This window comes from Psammomys obesus, unplaced genomic scaffold (genome assembly GCF_907164565.1).
Source record: "Psammomys obesus unplaced genomic scaffold, mPsaObe1.curated_primary_1811, whole genome shotgun sequence".
Classification (NCBI taxonomy): domain Eukaryota; kingdom Metazoa; phylum Chordata; class Mammalia; order Rodentia; family Muridae; genus Psammomys; species Psammomys obesus.
This window is the reverse complement of record NW_026596134.1, coordinates 2,540,310-2,562,274: the sequence shown is the minus strand read 5'-3', so window position 1 is coordinate 2,562,274 and position 21,965 is coordinate 2,540,310. Positions and strand designations below refer to the sequence as shown.

General features: G+C 45.6%; 1 protein-coding gene across 9 annotated transcripts in view; it reads left to right on the top strand.

Annotated features, from left to right (window-relative positions):
- Ppp2r5c (protein phosphatase 2 regulatory subunit B'gamma) overlaps positions 1-21,965 on the top strand; it is a 129,264-nt gene that overhangs the window by 27,065 nt on the left and 80,234 nt on the right. For 4 of the 9 annotated variants that reach the window (XM_055592727.1, XM_055592724.1, XM_055592726.1 and 1 more), the window contains exon 1: positions 9,942-10,127. The exons of the other annotated variants lie outside the window; for them this stretch is intronic. In XM_055592727.1, the coding sequence (XP_055448702.1) occupies positions 10,034-10,127 (94 nt within the window). In that variant the 5' untranslated portion in view covers positions 9,942-10,033. Of the gene's footprint in view, positions 1-9,941; positions 10,128-21,965 lie in introns of those variants that run through there. 9 annotated transcript variants of the gene reach the window in all.

The window sequence follows — 21,965 nt, the reverse complement described above, 5'->3', positions numbered from 1 at the left end:
ACCAACCCTACCCAGCAGGAAGTAGCAGAGAGAACTCCACCCCCTGTCCCCACTAACCCTCTTTCCCTACTACCTGGTGTTGGGGGGTTGGAAGGGAGGTAGATGTGTTTAAGAACCCTAAATAAAGTATTTTTGTTTAAAAATCTAGCCATTGATTGAAAATTATAAATGTAACCAAAAAAACTAAAAAAAAAAAAAAAAAAGAAGAAGAAAATTCTAGGTCAACAGTGGAGGTCAGAAAAAGGCATCAGATCCCCTGAAACTGGAGCTACAGATGATGTGAGCCATCATTTAGGTGCTAGGAATCAAACCCTTAACTGCTAAGCTATCTTTCCAGTCCTCCTTTGTATTTTTGGACTTGTCTTTACTTTTATCGTGTCTGTGTCTGTCTGTCTGTGGTGTCAGCCTTCCAGCTTCTACCTTATTTGAAGCAGGTTCTTTTGTTTGATGACACAGACAGAGAGTGACCCACGGCTTCCTGCCTCAGCCTCTCATCTCTCCATAGGATCACTGGGATTACATTTTTACCTTGATCCTAGTGACTCGAACTCAGTCCCTCAGACTTGCACTTCACCTACTAAGCCAGGTCCCCAGCCTGCTACTTATTTTTGATGTTCTGGTTTTTTAGCATTCTGAGATGCCTACCAGGCTCATTATATATACCTTCTTCTCCAGGCTTGGCCATAGCCATTTTTCAAAGAATCTCAGTTCTTTTCAGTGGAGGATGCTTTGAAGACCAGAGTTTGCGGGTATGGTGGGGGAAAGGGGTGCTCATTGTCATTGAGACCTAGTACTTTTAAATACTTTGAAGGAAGGGAGACCAAGTATGTACTGTTTTAAATAATGCATTCATTTTATATTTTCTATTTAAATTTTACAGTTTTATTTTCTTGGATTTTTTTATCTCTTATTAAGTGGGAAAATCGTGATTACTCACATCCTCAATATAATTGTGCCTTTGCGCTCCATAAAACCTACAACATCAATAATACTGACATTATTATAGACTAGAACTTTGAATTAGTTTATCTTATTGTAGAAAGAACTGTTGACATTTGAACTGGGGTCCCACTAAAATTTTTAAATGTCTAGTGAATGCTGCAACTCAGAGGTGAGGTACTTGCTGACCGTGTGCAAGACCTGGGTTCCATTCTCAGCACCACACAGCAAGAGGAAGTGTCAGAGAGAGGGTTGGCTTTGTAGGATACTTACATTCTCTTATTTAGGAGTATACTGTGCCTTTCAGTTTTCTGAGACCATGTTTGCCTCCTTTGGAGATGGTTTCCGGTTTCTCTTGAGGTTGGGCACATTTCTCATTGATTACAGCTCAGTCAGCTGCTGTTGATGTTGTAAGCAAGACCTTCTCTTCTGTGTCTTAGGGTCAGTCAATGCCTCAGTCCTTTTATTTTCTGATTGCTTTGATGCTGTGTCTTCTCTTGATTGCTCATATGCCCTGGTGAGCAGGTGCCATACCACACACAGCGAGTTCTTAATTACCTGTGGGTGACTGCAGGTGTCCCTGGCCAACACCATGCCATTAGGAATAGCCAGCAGCCTGCTGGACAGCTGAACCTACAGCCAGCCCCTCCTCATCCTGCAGGCTGCCCTCTTCCCCACACTTCTCCTTTGAGTTACTCAGCTTTTCCAGGCGTTGCCCCAGCTTTCTAACCTCCCGCACCACCTCAGACTTCCTGTGTTTAGCTAAAGCCTTTTCCACTCAGGTTTCTTCAAGCCCCTTGAATTCAGGTCTTTACCACACATGCGCATGCATTTATGTGCCCGTCTGTGTGTGCACTATTCTTTGGCCGTCAACCCTCGCCTCCTTCCAGCTAAAGACCTGGTCCCAGGCGACCTGCTTTTCCTAGAGGTGTTCACTGGCCCACTGCTCCTACTGCCCAGTGTCTCCTGAACTTCCCTGGCTTAGACCTTCCTTTCTTCTTAAAACTGGTAGGTGTATAGAACATGCTTGTCCCGTGCCCTCACAGCACAGGTATGGTTCAGCAAATGTGCATTCCCTACTCTTCCAGGCCCGTCCACACTCTCCCCAGACTCTCATCACCCTTGTAGAAGCTTCACTCTCCTGCAGCTCTGGGCAGTCACCACTCTGCTGTCTCTGGAGTTTGATGACTGCAGGGTCTCACACATGTGGAGTCCACTTGTATTTATTCTCCATCTTTACTCCTTCCTGAGGCTAAATGATGATGCATTGCATATGCCGGCACTCCCCTTACTGGACAGTTGAGGTAGAAAGTGCTCAGGCATGCGCTCCCTCGCCACATGCTGGCCATTGTCCCTGGTGTCCATGAGGGTGGGGCCTGCTGTGTGTCTTACAGCTCCAGGAAAGTCATGTTGCATTTGCTGGAGGAGGAAGAGCGCTGCAGCTCTGGCCTGTCCTTCCCCACCCTTCAGCATTCACAGGGACCACTGTGATGACGCTCAAGTTGCTTAGGCCCAGGCAGTTTTCTGGCTTCCTTCTCCTTGCTCTGCCTTGGGTTCTTCCTGGAAGATGTGATCATTTGCTCGGCTGACCTGCAGTAGGTCTGGTAAGGGTGGAGGCAGACTGTAGAAAACAACTCGTGTGGAAACTGCAATGTTTGAATACTTTCTCTAGAGTTCATGGGTTTCCTGTATTCTCAGAGCAAGAAAGGTGTGAGTACCGGCTCTGGTCTGAAAGGCCAGCCCAGCCTAGCTGCAAGGATTTAAAGTGAGCCCAGGTCTTCGTGCCAGAGCTGGAGCAGGCAAGCTTTCCTCTACGTACCTCCCGAGAGACAAGCTCTGGTGGCCCTGCTCAGTCACTAGAGACTTGCTCAAATCAACAGGGCCACCAAAGCCTGTCCCTTTGTCCTTGATGCTGGCAACAGACTTCCCTGGCAGCCTTTGAGCAGAGCTGTGTACTAGGGAACTTTGATCTGTCCAAGGAAAGTCTATTTTGAACAAGTGAAGCCAAAGTTTTTAGGTTAGACCTCTTACCCAACGAGACCCACAACAGCCATATGCACACAGGTTCCAGAAGTTTTAAAAAGTGGCTCTGGCCAGCCTGATGCCAGCACACTGCCACTACAGTGCCATAGACTTCTAGGTTAAAACGCCAGGTTTGGATGGTTGAGAAAGAAAAAGAAAAACTTGGTGGCTGTATTTAGAAATCAAGATTTGAAAGTTTTGTTCAGAAATACTACCTAAAAATAAAATCAGTAGGATGTATTTACTGGCAGGTTTTGTTTTGTTTCTTTTGATAGAGGAAAAATCAGTGACAGAGAACCAAAGAATACAGGCTAAGGCTTATTCAAGTCTGTTATGCAGTGCAAAGATTCTATACCCAGAATCTGCATGGAAAGCTGCCGCTCCATTGGCCACTTTTCCTGTAGGAGGCCTGCTACACTGAGCTGATGGCCACCATTTTGGCATTAGTTCCAGCCCTTCACAGTGCAGCTCCAGCCTAGGAAGTCTGGAACAGTGTTGAGAAGCAGTGGAAAAGGTTCTAGCAATGGACGCAAGTGAAGACACACACCTGCGTCCACTAGTGCTGTGGGGAGTTGTTCTTCATGGCCTTAGGCGGTGCTTGCTTGGTATGATTCAGGGGCATACCCCTCTTAGTTTTGTACTGCCAGGAAGAGACATAAAACAAAGCGTAGTCAAGGCTCTCTAACCAGAGGTGGGACTGTTGCCTATTCAGCATGTTCTTTCAGTACACTGACAGAGGACCTTCCAGTGCCAGACACTGTCTAAGGGCTAGCGCAGGGGTTATGCCCCGGCCTGCGGGGCTTCAACAGGGTTCCTAAGGGAGGAGAGTAGAAGGAATGGGGGGAAAAGGAACAAGAGACGCAGGAATGAAAGCCAAGTCTGTTTGTCTGATCAAGGCTTCCCTTTATTAGAAATTTTTACCCAACTTATATAGGGAGAAGGCAGGAAAGGGGGAAGGTAATTAGCTGCTGCAGGAGACAGGAAGAGTGCTTTCATGGGTTAACTATTGTACCTGCAAGATACCATAAGGATGTTCTCTTAAGCTATCTCACGGATGCTCTAACAAAGGATGTCCTCACAGTCTATCACCCAGGATTTCGGGTCTAGATATCTCTTTCACTACATAGCTTTAGGTCTCCACTAAATGACCTTTGCTCTCTACTTGGCTTTGGCTTCAGTAACTACCTTTGTCTCCACTAGATAGCTTTGACTTTGGCTTCTGTAGATAGCCTTGGCTCACTAATTGACTTTGGCTTCCGTAGATACCTTTGTCTTCGCTAGATAGCTTTGGCTCCCAGCAGGGTTAGTCTCCATGTCGGTCCTGTAGGTGGCACTGCGGTGTCCCCACATGAAGGCCAAGGGGTCTTTCCAGTGTGTAGTTGATGGACAGAGGTGTGTTCTGAGGGGAGCGGTGGCTGCAGGCCTGCTGCTGGCCCTCTTGGGACTGGGCATCGAGCACTCTGTGTTTGAAGCAACAGGAGTAGCAGAGTCATTTAGGACATGGTGGAGCACATTTTGCTGTTTCCAGCCAAAGAAAGAGCTTCCTGGGCTGCTGACAGCTCCCGCTTCCCATGTGTCCTCCCTTCAACAGTATGCTCTCCCTTGAGCCTTGCATTCTTCCTTTAGCCCTGTTGGAGCAGATGCAGTGCTGTAGTAATGCTGAAAACAGTGAAATCTCTAAAGAGCAGCCAGTGTAACTGTGTCACCCTTAGTGGCCTCCTGGACACTGAGAAATTATATATTGCTTTTTCCGCTTGTATTTCTAATTTTTATACATATATATTTTGAATCACTGTGTAAACCTTCACAACCTATGTCAGTCCCTTTGACATTAAGGTAGTTTACAATATCTTAAGTAAAGTTTCATATTCTCAAAGAATAAACTTCTTGGGAATAAATTTAAGGAGTTGAGAAACTCCTCACAGAAAACTCAGACGCTGATAAAAGCAATAGCAGGTAGCACCAGAGGGAGGGGCAGCCATGGATTGGAAGACTAAGGTGATTAAGGGATCAGTGCCATACTAGTGACCAACAGACGCAGGCCATGCCTAGCAAAATATGAATGTTTTATCTAGAAATAGAAAATTTCATCTTAAAATCCATTGGGAAGATCAAGAGATCCAAAATCTTGGAAAAGAAGAAAATGGCTGGAGTGCTTACACATCTTGATTTAAAAACCACAGAGTTACAGTAATTAAGATGGTGTGGTTTCCATAGTGACTCCAAGGCCACTAGATAGAAAGGAAATCCAGGAGCAAATCCAGCTCAAAGGAGAAAGTACTGGAAACTGGAAGTCCACAGGCAAGAGTGAAATTGGATCCTTACTTCACACACATTCAGAAATTCACTCAGAATGGGTCAAAATCCTAAGTGCTATGAACTAAAAGTTAAAAATGCTTGGAAGGAATTGGGGATGGGATGTTCATGATATTAGATCTAGCAATGATTTTTTGGACATAATGTTTAAAAGTATGGGTAATAAAACCAAGTAAACTGGACTATATCAAAATTGAAAACCTCAGTATATGCAAGGGTACCCAGTAAATGGACAACCTACAGAGTAGAGGGAAATATTTGCAAACCACATGCCTGATAACAGATTAATATCTAGGCCATATGAAGACTTCCTACACATGAGCAACGACAAAACAACTTCATTTAATATATAGACTCAAGTTGACATTTCTCAAAGTTTATACAGGTACGTAGGCCCATGTGTACAAGCTCAGCATCACTAATCGTTAGTGATGCAAGTGAAAGTTACACTGAGATCACACACACAAAAAGTGTTGCTGACAGTGCAGAGAACAGCAAATGGTACAAGCCCTGTAAAAACAGTATGGAGACTACTTAGTAAAATGTAGAATGGAATTACTGCAATTCCACATCAGGGTGCACATTCAGTCTAGAACACTGAACCTTACACTTGAAAATGGTTAAGATAGGCTGGCACGGTGGCTCAACAGGTAACGGTAACTTGCTGCCGAGACTGGCAATTGAGATCTGTCCTGGGGAGACCCACATAGTAGAAGGAAAGGTCTGGCTCATGCCATGGCATGTGAGGACACTCACACCCAGGTTAGTGTAATAAAAAATAAATGTGATGTTAGCGTCGTATTTCGGCACATTCAGCACAATTTAAAAATATGTTCTGAATGAACCGTTTCATTCATAGTTATTTTATTAGTTTTAGTTTTTCAAGAAGGGGTTTCTCTATGTAGCCTTGGTTGTCTTGGACCCTCTTTGTAGACCAGGCTGACCTTAAACTCATAGCCATCTAGCTGCCTCTGTGCCACCATGCCGTTTTAGAATGGATTCTTAAAGTAAAATGACTAAGGAAAGCCTCTTGGTGCCTGTTGGTAGAGTATTTTCCAAGGTGGTGAGCAGTCTGTAGCTCTGGTCAAAGCACCATCGTGTGTAGTTGCTATCCTTTGTATCATTAGAGTTGGGCAGGTGAGATGGCTCAGCGTACAGGTGCTGCTGCCATGCCTGGGTTCTGGCTCCTGGGACCCACCTGGTGGGAAGAGAGAACTGACTCTTAGTTTTCCTCTGACCCCCCATTTGTGCCTTGCCATGTCTGGACTAAATAAGCACAGATAAATATATATAAAGTTATTGTTGACAATAGATAAAAATGCTTTGCTGACCATTCGTAGTGCTTTTTACATGAGCTAGATAAATTCTAAAGGTTTACTGTTTTTCTAATACATTTTATTAATCTGTATTTATATTTTCTTTGGTTGGGGGAATGTGCAGAAGTTTGGGATTTTTTCAGTTTTTTTTTTTTTTTTAATTGATTCTTTTGAGCCTGGGTGGCAGGAGGCAGAGACAGGTGGATCTTTGAATTCAAAGCCAGCCTGGCTACAGAATGAGTTCTAGGACAGCCAAGGCTACACAGAAAAACTCTGTTTCAAAAAAGAAAAACAAAAAAAACCAAAAAAACAAAATTTTGATTTTAATGAAACATACAAAGTAGCTGGTTTCTGACCCGAGCAGCGTCCATCAGGTGCTTCTCTCCTTTTCTAGCTGTGGGAATGATAGACTTCCTCCTCTTCTGAGCTCTGTAGGGTTGGAGTAGTTATGACTGTTTTGGGTTTGCTCGTCTAGCTCGTGCCAGATTTGTTTCGGTGTGAGGAAAGACTTCAGTTGACTTTCCTCTTGTCATTTAGATGTTGCCTGTGCTCTTCTAGAGAGCCAGCTGTTTATATGATTCTGTCCATTCCATCGCTTGTTTATCCTTCGTTGACTGAGAGCATTTGTGGGTTTTGGGTTGCTGTTCCCGTCCCCTGCTCTTCCTCTGATACATGCCTGGCCACACACTCATTAATCTGTTGACTTTATGGTTGGTGGTACTAGTTCTCTCTTCAGAACTGTCCTCATTCTGGCATTAATCTTGAAAGCTAAAGAGGCCCTCCTGGATTCTGAGCAGAAAATCATTTAAGTCATCCAGTTGGACACTAACTGCAGTTGTCCATGCTTGCAGTTCAGGAGCCATTTCTGTCTGATGGGTGGTTTCCCCTTCTCCTGTTTATTTATATTTTAGAGATTTGGGAGTTTGGGGGCTCTCTTTTTCTCTTTACAGAGTCTCCATATGTCGTCTAGTCTGTCGTGAACTCCCCCTGCCTCAGTTGACTGCCGAGAGTACAGTGTGCCCCCTCATGCTTAACTGCAGTGTTTTAGCTGTGATTTCCAGGGTACAGTCATTAGAATTCTTTAAATAACTTCTTTCAATTTGTAAGGTTTCCAAGAGTATGGGCAAAGTTACTAATAAAGTTTGAAATCCTTTGATCCAAGATCATTAGGAAAAATACATCAAAAAGTGTGAAAAATACATCAAAAAGTGTGTTCACTTTCTTTGCCTCTGAATCTGCCTATGTTATATAAAGCTGCTAGGCATCTTCTCCCCTGTGCTTCTCTATTCCGATTCATCAGCACAGCCCTAGGGTACCCCCCCCCCCATCCCACCTCATATGAAATGGTGGATTACTGGAAGGCAAAGGACAAGAAGTGTTTGCTTGTGGACCCTTACATGGCCCCTGTGGGCCCCATTGCTGTTTTTGTCTGAGTCCATCTGGCATCACCCCTTGATGGGGCAGGAGGATATCCTCTCTTGACAGACAAAGTGGGGGTGGGGAGGTTGTAGGGATGGGAGTTGGTTGAGAAACTCCTGGAGAAAATGGGCAGGCAGGATCTCATTTATGTCACCTCACTATCGAAGCACAGGCTGCTCTGTGTAGCCCAGATGTGCAAGTGCAGGGAACGGCATCAGGTGGAGATGCTAGAGCTGAGGTGAAGCTCCATGGCAGACTGCTTGCTTGGCATGCCTGAGGCCCCAGGTCCATCCCAGCCCTGCAAGATCGTCACCCACATTGTTTTCTGCCAAGCTGTAGAGTCCCGCAGCAGAAGGAAAGTAGATAGAAATAGGAATAGATGTTTTTTCTTGTTGAATTATCTTAAACAGCTCCTGAGAAGGGAAAGTCTGTTCTAACTGGAGAGGGAGGATCTGATAATCACCCTGAAGAGTTGTAGGGTTTGTTCAGTCACTGTGGCACACCTGGTTAGACCCATAGAAGTAATTGACAGTGTATTGGACATCCTTGGGAGTTAAAGGGCTTTTATTTATCTTGTAGCAAAATAAACATGGACTGGCACAGTAAAATTCAGAATTTTTTTTCTATGAATTGAAAAAAAATTTCGGTTCTGCCAGAGATTTTCCTCATGGTTGTTTTCTTTTGAACCTAGGAATAGTATTTCTTTTCATGAAAAAATCATCTCGCCAACATCCTGACCGTGCTCCAATTCAGAGTGGTCTTTCTTCTGAGAGTAGTTTTTCTACATTAATTTTTAAAGATATAAATAGTAGAATAACAAATAAATGGAAAAATCTTAATTTTAAATTAAAAAGGCAAAACTTAAGGAATCTAACATTTTTAAACTACAAAAATAGAGTGGGCTAGATTGTTCAGTGGGTAAAGGTACTTGCCACCAAGTCTGAAAGACCCAAGTTTGGTCCCTGGCACCGACATAATGGAGGAAAGAACAGTTTTCCTTGCAAGTTGTCCTTCGACCTTTGTATGAGCTGAGGACATACACACACACACACACACACACACACACACACACACACACACACACCAAATAAACAAATGTAAAATAATGCCTCCCCCTTGTTCTATGCCTTTTAAAAATTTTCATAACCCTGGAGTATCTTCATCTGTAGCTTTTCCTGGGTATTGACCAGTAAGCAGCTCTTCCACAGGTTTTTAACCCTCATTTTTCCAGGGTTGGGGTAGAAACTAGGTCTCAAGAAGAAACTTGTGTCCTGATTATAAATCTCTCAGTTGCCCTATTGATAGTAAGGAGGCTGAGCACTGATGGGTTTGGAGTCTGTGGTATTTAAATAGCCATTTACTTTCCAAAAACTGGGTTGCCAGAATGCTACCAGAATAGTCCATTTAAATAAGTACTTGGACTGGAGGTAGAACTTAGCGGCAGAGGGTTTGCATAGCACCAGGCCCTAGCTTCAACCCCTAGTACTGTGTTTTGTTTTGTTTTTTTAAAAACTACTGAGTGAATAACACAAGAACTGGAAGGTAAGGCTACAGTACAGGTGGGGATGGGTGCCCAGAATTGGGAGAACCAGTCTAGGAACCGGTAGAATCATGGAGACCCAGCATACTTACGCTGCTTTTTTCCAGTTGCTCTCAGTCATTTGTTCACTCTCTGAGGAGGGTTATGGCCCCTGGTGCCATCCCCTGAAAGCTGGAATCCTTACCTAAAAGTTAGTGAGAAATGAAGACTGTGAGAAGCCGGAAAATGCCCAGGATTTTAGTGCACACACACTGACAGCCAAACAGAAGGCTCTTTCCGTTTGCAGGCTTTTTTTTTTTTTCCCAGTGTCATTTTAAGTTGCAGCTTCCGGCCAATCAGCGAGCTCCATGCCCACTGACATCACGAAGCAGCCAGTTCCCTCCAGCTGCAGAGAGCTTCAGTTTGTCTTTTTTTTTTTAAACTAAAATGGAGGCTGGTTTCTTGCCTTAAGGAGTACAGCGCCCTTCCCGCTGGAGCCTAGATGTTGACATGTAATAAGGCAGGCAGCGGGATGGTGGTGGATGCGGCCAGCTCCAACGGGCCTTTCCAGCCCGTGGCCCTTCTCCACATTCGAGGTGAGTTATTGTGTGTTCTACTGACCGGAACCTTCTGTGGGTAGTTAATAAATGGCTATTGTGCTTTGGATAGGAAAAGCAGGAAGTCTAACCAGCAGAATCTCCTCCGTGTTGACGGGACTGCCCATGAGCAGGCAGGGGTGTCACCACAGTCGGTGGGCATTTTGCACGTTACTTACGGCGCCGAGGCGCCGGAGGCCTTGCACGCACAGTTCAAAGCTGGTTTTTCTGCTTTCTGCCTGCTCTCCCATCCCCCTTTCGAGGCTGTGCTGATGTCAAAGGATGTGAAGTCACTGCCCGGGGAAGGTCTTGGGTGGGGGAAGGAAGGAGAGGCGGGCCTGGCCAAGTTGTCCTCTCAGAGTTTGTGTTACCTTGGTGTCGGTGTTGTTTAATACTGCAAGGGTTTTGCCGCGGACACCACTCTGAATTGAGGATGAATTGCTGGCGGAGAATGTGCAGAACTGATGGGAAGAGAACTTCCCTTTGGAGGATGTGTGCTTTAGCTGTGCAGCCTGAAGGGGAATAGGCTCCTGCTTGTAATACTGAGAATCTGCTGGCGTTCTGATTGCTAAGGGTTAGCACTCAGCTTTAGTGCAGTCTTAGGAAATGCTTTGCATTTGCAAAGGCTTTGTTAAAGATTTAAAAGGGCAACAAGTTTTCCGTGTGTATATAGGTCGCAGGAATGCCCAGCCTGTTGGAAGCAAATGTATAGCTTTTTCTTCACTTCCCCGACCCCCCGGCTCCCCCCTTGGAGATGCTGTAGAAATTGGCTTCCACAGGGGCTAAATGTAAGACAGCCAGGAATAAGCAAAGGGTGATTCCAGGGAACTGCAGGTGCCATAGCAGCAGGACCCAGGCAGCTATTTGTCTGTTGATTCTGAACCTTTGGCGAATTAGCAGTAACATGACTGGATTACTATGTATAGAAGGCCAATATTAATGCATTTAAGGTCCCTTAGGAGTAACATTTTAATTTTTTTTTCAACCTTATTTTATGTGTATGGGCAGCACATGTGTGCCTGGTGCAGAGGTCAGAAGAAGGTGCCAAGTCTCCAGAAATGGAATTGTGGGTGACTCTGAGCCACCATGCAGGTGCTAGAAACTAGCCCAGGTGCTCTCCCATAGCAACAAGTGCTCTTAACCACTGAGCCAGCTCTCCAACCCAACTAAGCTTTTTGGTTTGTAAGCCTTCTGGCTCTTCTTAGATACCTGATATTCTAGTTCTTCTTTGAATTATGGTTTTGTTCTGAAATAGAATCATTGGTTTATAGGGGCCCTGTTTTTGTTCTAAACTGTACCGTGCCTGTCATGGCATGTCCCCTTTTAGTTGTTCAGTATCTGATTCCTCAACAATCAGTAGTGAAGTGCCTGACCCTGAAAGGGACTTGAGGTTCTAAGAAAGGGTAACGTAAATAAAACTAGCTTGTAATGCAAACAGCTGGAATAGCTTCTAATTTTAAATTTTTCACTTTAAAGAACACTTGATTTCCTCATAAAGACTAAGACAGATGTGTAAATTTATTGTCTTAAAGGTCCCATTAGCAGCTCTGTGGCCCAAGTGCTAAAAGTCATTTAAAATGACTAACACACAGCCCCTTCCCTGAGGGAGCTCTGCCAGAGAGGGACAGGAAGAAATACCTGTGGCTGGGGAGCCCTGTGGAGCACTGGAACTTGAGGTGCTGGGAAGGAAAGACAGGAAAGGGCTGGGCCCTCTACTGTTAACTGGAGTCTTTCACCCAAAAGGGAATATACTTGCCCAAGATCACATAGCTCTTAAATGGTAGCACCGGGGTCCACATCCAGAAAGCTGTTTCATTTGCAATCTTTAATGATTACTCCTAAAGAGAAATTGTGGCTTTTGGCAGAATACCTTGCCAGAGGATTAGTTTCCTCCCCAGTGCTTTGTCATCTGTTCAGGTCAGTGGCCCCCATGTGCATGACAGTTGTACACTCGGAGTTCATTTCTTACTCATTTTACAGACCTTGTGTTTGTCAGTACCAGGTTGATCCTAAGTTGGAGCATAAGCAGATGCAGTGACCGGCCTTGATTGTGGGTGAGCTGCACTGGACTGAGGTCAGTTCAGTAAACAGGCAAACACCACTGCTCCCTGATTTGCAGTCCCATTTAGTTTCATAGCTAGCAATACTGATAGTGATTAACGTGGGGACTTCACCATTCCTAAAAGTTCAGGTTTGAAAGGGAGATAGTCATCTGGTGCAGCCTTTAAGGGAGAGTAGATGGATGGCTGTAAATTTTGTTTGATGGCTTAGATTCCACACTTGCAGCACTGTCCAAGAGAACAGTCTGCTGAGATGGGAATGAACTCTGTAACGCCCACTACAATAGCCTGTGGCCACATGTAACCATCAAGCACTTAGAATGCGCAACTGACAAACCAAATTCTTTATTTTAGATAAATGTCAGCCAGGTAGTCAAATTGGGCAGCAAAGGTATAGTCCAGAATTGCTACCTTTTCAGGTCAAGTCCAGACTGTATTTCTGGCCCTGAGCAAAAGCATCCATGTAGGTAAATGAAGAGGCCTGTCTGTCACTCAACAAAGCCTTATCTACACAAACAGGTAGCAGGCGAGGTATGCTCATGGGCCCCGTTCAAGGATACTCCTGTGTGTCTGAGCTGCCTGTGAAGACTAGTAGATTCCTGAAGCCTCCTGTACTGCCTCCCTGCTCTCCTGGGCTAGTCCTGGAGCTCAGCTGACCCACCTTGAAGCAGGGCTTCAGGGAGGGACAGCTCAGACAGGAAGATGCCAGTGACCAGAGAAAGAAGCAGGACAGGCAGCCTAGAACCTCTTCCTCCTGACCTCTGTTCTGGGCCGCCAGAAAGTCAGACCTTTTACCTGATTGATCTCCAGTAAACTCCCTGGGTGATGATGGGAAAGGCTGGAGGGAAGCTGGGAGCAGCTGGTTCTTTATGGTAGCCTCTTACTCCTGGGAAGTGGGGGTCTAGTGAAAGGAACCGTGCTGTCTCTCAAGTGCTTGCTGGGTCATAGGTTGTTTGGTGTTCATTTTGCCAAAAAGAACTTTTAAAAAAAGCATAGGAAGCAAGTGAAGAAATTGACTGCTGGCCTGGGTTTCCCGGCACAATAATCTGATGATGTGTTGACAGTGACTGTGTACGATGGGTGGGTGACGGCACTCAGGACATGCCTGAGTTGTGTGAGCACCAGCAAGAATGGGATCCACTGTTAGCCACATTCTCAAAACAAGGAAGGGAACTGCCCAGGTGACATTCTTCAGAGAGTGTAAAAGTAAGGATTCCTTTTCTGGTTGCCTTGAGTTAACTTCTTGCCTTGTCTGCGTGGCCGCAGCTCTGGGCAGATGTAGGAGTGACCTGTGCAGCCTCCCTGTCCTGATGCCTCATGGGAAGTTGTTATGAAGGGTAACCCAAATAACAGACGGCCTCCTGTGGAAGGTGTTCGTGAAGGCTGCACACACACCTTTGCAGTGATTAGCCCTGCCCTTGGACCTGGGGAGAAGGCCTGCTCACGCTGTTTCTGCATAGAGTAAAACCCACTTCCTGATTACTTTCCATTGGGATGTGTTAATCGTGGAGAAGAATGAGAAAAAAATGGGGATGTCACTCAGAGGGTAGAGCTGTTGCCTGGCAATGAAGCCCAGGGTTCAGTCCCCAGCATCTCGTGTGGTGGTTCTCAGCACTCTAGAGCTGGAGACGGGCACATCAGAAGTTCAGGGCTAAGTAGTGAGCTCAAAGATGGCAAGGGATATGTGAGAAGCTGGGTACAATGTCCTGGGAGGGATGGGCGGGGTGTTTGGACCTAGGAAGAGGGTCGGTGGCAAGTCAGAGGCACAGCTGGAGTGCACCAACCTCTGATTCCTCACTCCACATGTGTTCATTTTGTATTCACCCTACAGTACTTTACAGGCCCAGGGAGCACTCCATGCGTACTGGTGAGCATGAACCCTACTGTGTTTCAACTCCAGTATCACCCAGCCTGAGGGCCTAGCACATGGCTACCGCCTCTGGTGCCTGTACCAGAGGCAAAAGTAGCATCGACTGCACATGTTTGTTTCAGGACCAAGGCCACATCCACCTGTCCCACTTTCCCTTTTGAGTCCTTCCAGTGCTGAAAGACAGTATTATCTTTTTTTTTTCCCCCTGGAAAGAAAGGGAGCACCCTCTTCAGGACCACAGAAATGCAATGAGTCTTAAGATAGAGCTCAGCACAATTCTTGTTGCAGAGTTGCTAGGTGAGGGGAACACTCCTGCGTCTCTAGATTCTCAGTTCCCTGCTGTAGGACATGCCCCATGATGTCTGAGGAGCAGCGGTCCTTTCTAATCTGAGAGCAGTAGGGCTTTCTGTGTGCCTAACACCCACTCTTGGTGTGTGAAACCTCTAACCAGGCTGCCAGAAGTTTTTATTAACTCTACAAAATCACTCGTGTCCTGTGGACAGTCACTGGAGCCTTCTGGCTCTCATGGCGTCTAACACTAACTAGAAAGTTGTAATGGAAGCTGGGTGGGGGTGGCACACACCTTTAATCTAAGCACTTGGGAGGCAGAGGCAGGTGGATCTCTGCGTTAGAGGTCAGCCTGGTCTATAGAGTCAGTTCCAGGACAACCAGGGCTACACAGGGAAACCCCCACCTCCCCCCAAAAAAAGAAAATTGTAGTGGGGCGGTTTGTCTCACTAATATACTTTTTTCAAAGGTATTAAAAAATTTTAATACATAAATTTAAAATTTTAATACATGTGTATGTGTGTGTCTCTGTGTGGGTATGTGAATATGAGTGCAGGAGCCCCAGGAGGCCACAAGAGGGCATTGGATCTCCTAGAGCTGGATTTATAGGTGGTGTGAGCCACTAGATACTGGTGCTGGGAACCAAGCTCTGGTCCTCTGCAAGGGCAGAAGTGCTCTGAACAGCAGAGCTGTCTCTCCAGCCTCCAGAGGCTTTTTCTTGAGCCATGTGTGATGGCACGTGTGTGTGTACTGTACTCCTAGCACTCGGAGGTTAAGATAGGGAGGATTGTTGCAATATCGAGGCCAGTCTGAGCTACCTAGTCAGTTTAAGGTCAGTCTGAGCTATGTAGCCAGACTGTCAAACAAACAAACAAACAAACAAACAAACAAACAACAACCAGACAGCTCAGAGGATGGCTCAGCAGGTACAGGAGCTTGCCACCAAGCCTGATAACTCAGGTTCATTTCCTCGGATTCACATGGTGAAAAGAGAACCAGTTCTTTCAAGTTGTCCTCTGACCTTTACACACAGGCCATGGCATGTACACTCGCATGCACACACACTAAAAATAATTTAATGCAATTTTGAAAAAAATGTAAAGCCTTCCTTTTTAATTTTGAAAAATCATTGCCTGGAGCAAGCAAGGACATTACACTCTGTGAGCAGATAGAGGACTGGTTTTATTTTTGGTCCTTGAATCATTCATAAGCCAAAAAATCCTTCTGGTTTAAGAGCGCAGGCTGAAGTGTAATGGTTAAGTGCAGTGAGCAAATGTAGTTGGCTTCTTCAGGGAAACGCGCAGCGAAGGGGCCAACAAGGTTGCTCAGGAGGAGGGACTCCAAGCTTCGTGTCTGAGGTCTGTCTGTATGGTGGGAGGAGAGAGCTGAATCCTAGAGATTGTCCTCTGCCCTCAGACATACTTACACGCATGTGTACAGAAATAGGTTTAAAATAACCACAAAGTCAGGCTGTTGGGGTGATGTTCACCTGTAATTCTAACACTGCAAGATTGAAGTAAAAAGATAAAAAATTCAAGACTAGGGCTGGAGAGATGGCTCAGTGGGTAAGAGCACTGTCTGTTCTATCAGAGGTCCTGAGTTCAATTCCCAGCAACCACATGTTGGCTCACAACCATCTACACTGGGATCTGATGCCCTCTTTTGGCATGCGGCTGTATATGCAGATAGAGCACTCATACATAAATAAATAAAATCTTTTACAAAAATTTCAAGACTAGTCTGAGATGCAAGTTCAAGGCCAACATGGGACACAGGCCTGGAGCTGAACCTGTAACTGTGGATTGGGGCAGTTTGGGGGGGCCACTGTGTGCTGCGGGGCCCTGGTATTGTGGGGTCCTCGGCTCTCTAGGTACAGTAAAGGTGGGACTTTGTAACTTACTGCCAGGGAATGCAGACTGAAGGTTATCAGGGAAGTGTCAAAATCTCTGCAACATTCTCAAATAGCAAAGGGGCCATTAAGTCTAAAGTAGCATGCTAACACAGAGTAGGATCTAGGGACAGAGGCACCCCAATGTCCATTCTCTTCTGTATAATGTTAGAAGAAGTATGTTAGAAAAGCTGTGCGTAGGGAGCGTGGGAGAGGCCTCTAACAGCTCAGGAGGTGGTCGGCAGCTGTTTGCCTGGCTGCTGACTCACAGTGGCTGCCCTGCTGCACATGTGGTAGTTGGGGGTCTGTGCTGCTTCTGATACTGACATCATTCCTACTGGCCTTCCACAGTAACTAACTGGCTTTAAGGTACGCGAGGAGATAAAACCAGGGTTTCCCCTGAGCACCAGGGTGACAATAATGGGAAGGGTGGGGTCTGGTGCCACATGATTAAATCTAAAACACGGGTTATATCAAGCACAGGAGACCTTCTGCGTACCTAGAAATAGGACTGATAATCTGATTCACCTCTTGAGTGTTTGTGAGGGTAAACAAGTAAATATGTGCCAACAGCTTAAAGTGGTGTCGGGAACGTTGTGAGACTCTCCACCTCCGTGTGTTAGCCGTGACTGTGGTGACCCCTTTTGCAGGGTATCTCCGGTGCTTTCTGGGGTCCTGCATGTTTGCTCTTCTTGAAGTTCAGTGGAGGTCTGTACGTCTCTCAAGTCCGAAGCCTTTTCATCTCTAGCTATGTTGCCACCCTAAAGCAGCACCTCCAATACCCTGTGAGAGTGTAAAAGGTTATCTGCTGGGTGGTCTCAGGTGCCCCCTCCATGGCCTTTGTGGAACATGCATTAACCCCTGATCAGCCTCTTTAGTTCAGTCAAGTCCAAACTGAGAGCCCGAAGTTACACTTTTAACTGTTTTAGCGTTAACAGCCGTAAGACACTTTGAGTTTAAGAAGTTAGTGATGTAGCTCGTGACAGTCTCCCCTAGTGTTCTTTATGTCGATTCCCATCTGGGATTGGAATGTAAATGTTGCTGTCTGGTGTTGGAGCTGTGACTTCGGGAGTCTTGTCGGTACTCATCAGGATGGATTTCTTTTTTGTTGTTCATTTTTTTCCCTTTATTTGAGATGGGATTACCATATTGCCCAGGCTAGTCTGAAACTCCTGGGCTCAAGAAGCCCTATTTCAGCCTCCCCTGTATTTGGGAGGTGCCACTGTGCCTAGCTAGTACTGTTTTGTTTAATTAGGAAGTACTTGTATTCTGTTTTCCCTTCAGATTAATCTTTTGCCTGTCAAATTAGACAGTGTTTGAACCAAGTGAGATCTCAATTGTAACCTGAAGTCTTAATGTTTTAATTTTTAATATTGTTTTAGTAGAGCTTGAAACGTTAACATTTGTTTGGACATCACCATCTCTATCATTTGTGTATGACCCCTTTTATCACATGCTGAGTTTTTTTTCCACTGGCTGTGTTACTCATAAGCACTGTTTCTTGGTTGTGGGGTTTTAACTTATAAAACCCCAAGAACAGTAATGTTCCATTCTAGGAAACAGTCCTGACCCTTGTGAAGTTGCAGGCCCTTCAGTCTAGGTAGGCATCAGCAAAGACATGGGGGAAGATGTGTATTGTAGCTGGTCTCTGTTCCCGCACAGCTGCAAATACGAGTTTCTAGCTCTGGGTAGGCCAAATCCACTTGAGAGCCACATACTCAGAACTCAGGGACTGTGACAGCTGTCGTCTATGAAGACCATACACACCAGGGACCCCAGAGTTGCAGAGCTACCTTCAAGGGGCCTGTAAGTGCCTCTCTCAGATAGCCTAAATGCTGTCCTCATAGGAAGGCCAGTGCGCAGACAGTGGCTTGCTGGTGAACCAGTGTTGGGTAAACAGCTACGTTACTAGAACGAGGCATCAGTGTCCGCTAGTAGCCCCAGTGCACTCTGTTGTGCGCATGCCTGACTAACTGGATGAGGCAAGAAACTAGTAGTTTTAGAAAATCCCAACTCTCACACATACTTCCTCACACCTGTGTGATGAAATGCAAGCTCACAAAAAGGCGTTTCAGTGTGCTGGAGTGCGTTGGCTCTGCCGAGGAAACACCTCCTCTTGGTGAAATTGAGGTGCAGACTTGACACTCTAGCCACTTTCCTGTGACCATCATTTCTGCTTGAGATAACAAAAGCCACACTGTGTTGATGACATGAACATTTGACACATTTCCTCAGATATCCAAGAAGTGAGCTTATCAGCTCAAAGGAATCAGTTAGGACACTAGTTTTTTTTAACTTATTTTTTTTTGCCTCTGGTAAAATTCCAGCTTTTAACCCAAGTATGGATTTTGTAAACTTTGTATCTGCCACCGTAAATATGACAGCTCCCAGGATTCATGGTCTTGTCCACTTCCAGAGGGAGGTCTGTGTAACTCACTGCCCCAGTGTGTTCCTGGGGTCAACATGTAACAACAGCACAGAACACATGTTGGCCGCGGAGCCACTGACTGCGCACTGCACACCAGTGGAGCGTCGTGTAACTGAAAACCTCCCAGCGTGGCCGCAGGTTCCACATTGCAGCCATGGTTTAAGAAGGTAGCACGAGTTGGCCAGGCATAGTGGCTCATGCACAGATGCACGTGGGAGGCTGAGGCAGGAGGATCACTGTCAACTTCAGGCCAGCTTGGGCTACAGAGTAAGACAGGTCTTAAAAATCAGTCAAACAAACAACAGCAGTAAAATAAAGCAGCAGCTGTCACTTGAATTCTATGGTAGGGTCAGAGAGTAGCCCCCTTTCCAACTAAGTGTATTTCTGTTGGTCTCTGTGGATGTATGTGAGAGTTTCCCATACCCCTCGACCAAAACAATTTACCACAGGAAGTTGAATACAGAAGCAGCCATGCAAATCTGCCTGCCATCTGTTAAGTCTGCTGTCAAAGATATACACAAAAGTGTAAGATGGTGCCATTTCCCCTTATCTTAAAGAATTAGTTTATCTTAGTAAAGGTATGGTCTGACATGAAATAGGCCTATTAATAACTGTTTTAAGGAGAGGGTGACGTTTTTAAGTTTTTCCTCTGTGGCCTGTATCTCTGGATATAACCCACTTTATCAGTGCTCTTTGTGGTCTTCATCTAGAACCAGACACTGTAAGTGGGTAAGTGGATCCCAACACACAAATCAAAAAAGCCTAACTCTGAAAAGTCTCTAGTCTGGATTGGAAGTGAGCCTGAACGTCTGTGTTGTGGTTTCGCACTCAGATCCATACAGCAAACCAAATAGGCCCAGGGAGCTAAGTACTTAATCCCATAACCATGAAACAAGGCTCTCAGGCCAAGCAGGGTGAATGTCCAGGACTCACTGACTCCCACACACGTTGGTTGCTTTCCTTTTATCTTTTTAAAAACCTGAAATCCTTTTCATTTAATCCATATATGAATACAGCCATCATCGGAACTCACTGTGTAGACCATTCTGGCCTCGAACTCACAGAGATCCATCTGCTTCTGCCTTTTCCTCCCAAGTGCTGGGATTAAAGGTATGTACCACTGCTGCCCAGCTTCTGGCATTTTTCTTAATCAGAACTAAAAATCAGAATTCTCCCTAACCTTGCCCTTTTCTTCTGCATTGTCTCCACCTACATCGCACAGTGCTTGTTTGGAATTTGCTGTGTGCGCTTGTAGACCTTTTCCTGTGTACATGTTTATTTAGCCACACAGATATTGTAAATGTGTGTTTATTCACAGACAGCTTCTAGACATTTTTATTTCTTCAGTTATTAAGAGAAAAATAAGATAAAAGAAATTTGAGACAACTTTTTGCAAGTTTTTAATATTCAGGTGGTACACTGAGCTGTTGTCATATTTCATAATCCCACTTTACACTGTTTGTGCATATGGGGCATAAACACTGCATTTATGCATCTCCCATGCCTTTTTGTAAATTTGGTTTACAATTTTTGGACTAGGTAAGCCTTTGGAAGGAGGAGGCAAGTGTGTAGCATCTGCCACCTGGCCAGGGTTGCCCTGGGAACAACCTGCACTCATGCTCTGCAGTCATTTTTCAGGTGTCAGGAATGGCAAGGCTGAGCAACCCCTTCCTAGTCTAGCTTTAGGGTGGAGTCCTTGTCTCCATTATCACAGCCTGGAGATGTGGGCTCCCGTTTCTTAGTTCTTCAGACCTTAGTCTCAGTAGACATCCTATTCTTGAGACCATCACTGCTCTTTTGAAGGACATTCTACTTTAAAGTGCTAGGCCATGCTCACTGAGTGACACTGCTCACCAGACTCAGCCCTTCTGGGGTTGTCAGAAGACACTGCTCAGGAATCAGCTGTCAGATCCAGGCGGAGGCGCTGGCTTAAGTCTCTGTACCTTCCTGTGTCTGCAAGCATGTTCTGGTTAGACATGCATTTGATCAAATTCTTATTTTCATGGGAGCTAAAGGGAAGGAGCTTTGAAATTCCAGAATAACACGCTTGAAGATGAAAAGCCCAGTGAGACTTGGTGAAATCCTTCTGTCCTGCTAGAGGTGCCTGCCAGGAGGGAACACCAGCAGCCACCCAAAGAGGAGACTTTCCTCAGAGTCCGATACGTTCAGACCCAAGTTTGTGTTTGTGTTGGGCGTCGTTGGGACAGAGCCTTGCTGCCTGAAACAGGCCACGCTTTAGTGGCCACCTCTCAAAGCAGGAGCACAGGTGCACTACATCTAGCTCAGGTGTCTGTCTGCGCAGTAGAATCACAAATGGCAGTGTGCTTAAAGAAGTGTTTGGGAGCCTAGAGAGATGGCTCAGTAGGCAAGGGTGCTTGTGACTCAGCAGCACAAGGACTTGAGTTCAGATCCAGCCCTCACGTAAACAGCGGGGTGTGCCTGTGTGCGTGTGACTGTCACCCTCATGCTGTGGGGTGGAGGCCAGGAGAGAAGAGGCTCTCTGGGGCTGTCTTGCTGCAAGCCCAGTTTCAGGGTCAGTGAGAGACCCTTCTAAAAAAGGGAGCTAGAGAGTGGCAGAGCAGGACACGCAGTGCCCTCCTGCCTTCCTCCCCACTACACCCATGTGTACACCCCTCCACACACACTCATGTATGCATGCGAATGCACTCGGTGTGTTTATTATTCAAAAACAATAATGAAATATATAGGCAAAATTAGGGCTAGGGATCTAGACCTCAGTGTTGCAGCGCCTGCCTACCAGGAGCTTTGGTTCAGTCCCTGGAGGTGCGGAAAAGATAAACAAGCTAAAGCAAAATTCATATTCTAATTTTTTGAAGCTGCCTTTCTCCCTTTTACTCTAAAAGCCCATTCTTTGAGGTTGTGCTCGAGACTGAGACTAGCTAGCCTTCACCCACCTGAGGGCTCAACTCAAACTCTTTCTTTCTGACTTACTTCCTAGATGTAGCTGAGGTCAAAACACATTAAAACTAAAGTTTTCTGAGGCAGGTAAACTTTGGGGTGGTGTGTGACTTGCTTAAATAGCATATAGGAATTCTGCATTTCTTCACTTTTAAGTTTATACATATTTAAATGTGAGCTTTAAAATATCAATCATGAGGTTTTTGTACTCTCCTGTCTTCCCAGGTTGGAAAAATAACTGGTGGGGTGTGTGTGTGTGTGGGTGTGGGTGTGTGTGTGTGTGTGTGGGTGTGGGTGTCTGTGTGTGTGTGTGTCTGTGTGTGCGCACGTGAAACCCCTCAAGCCTTTCTGCCTTTTTTAGTGCAGCCTGTGGGCACCAGCCTTT